The following is a 631-nucleotide window of genomic DNA, read 5'->3' on the forward strand; positions in this document are numbered from 1 at the left end:
GCCTCCTCCTGTGCCGGAGGTTCATGGCAACACGCTCTCGAGGTAGAAGCCACTGGTAGAAGAGCTGGTGCTGGAGACTGCAGCTCGCTGTGAGAAGGCAAGTGTTGTGGCTGCTGCTGCTCCCCGGCCCGTCTGTGTCCTCCCTTCCCTAAGGCACGTGGCTGATGTCTTCGAGGTTGAATATTCTTGGTTTGTCCATTTCTTCACAGATTCTGGTGGAATGTGTGTTTCCTCTCCAGCGCTGAGCCTGGAGGGAACACTGAAATCAGAGGCAGCAGAACAGCGGGCAGCCCGACCAGCACCGGACCCTCGCTTTCGTCTTGATCCACAGAGAAGCTCGATCCGGCGTCACAGTCTGCAGCACGCCTGGGACACCTTGGAATTGGTCCTTCTGTTGAGAGCGTTGCAGATATACGTGCCCGTGTCCATTAGCTTCTGCAGATCCACACCCTGCTCGGGAAGAAGAAACAGGCATTGGCACCAGTCCTGCCACAGCGGCAACTGGCGTCACTGGGAGAGACTGGCGGGGCTGAGGCAGCCTGGGGGGTGCGTTCAGGGGGCCCTGCTGCTCACCAGCGTGATTCTGAGAGCGAGGGGCAGCCTGCAGAGGCTGGAAAAGGCTGAGGAAGAG

At 59.1% G+C, this 631-nt stretch overlaps 1 protein-coding gene across 1 annotated transcript in view; it reads right to left on the minus strand.

Annotated features, from left to right (window-relative positions):
- Positions 1–348: 348 nt before the first annotated feature.
- The window catches only part of HMGCL (3-hydroxymethyl-3-methylglutaryl-CoA lyase), a 3432-nt gene continuing 3149 nt past the window's right edge, over positions 349–631 (minus strand). The window contains exon 8 of the mRNA XM_010142634.1: positions 349–450. Within this exon, the coding sequence (XP_010140936.1) occupies positions 349–450 (102 nt within the window). The remainder of the gene's footprint in view (positions 451–631) is intronic.

The sequence above is a fragment of the Buceros rhinoceros genome, unplaced genomic scaffold, assembly GCF_000710305.1.
Source record: "Buceros rhinoceros silvestris isolate BGI_N320 unplaced genomic scaffold, ASM71030v1 scaffold47098, whole genome shotgun sequence".
Lineage (NCBI taxonomy): Eukaryota > Metazoa > Chordata > Aves > Bucerotiformes > Bucerotidae > Buceros > Buceros rhinoceros.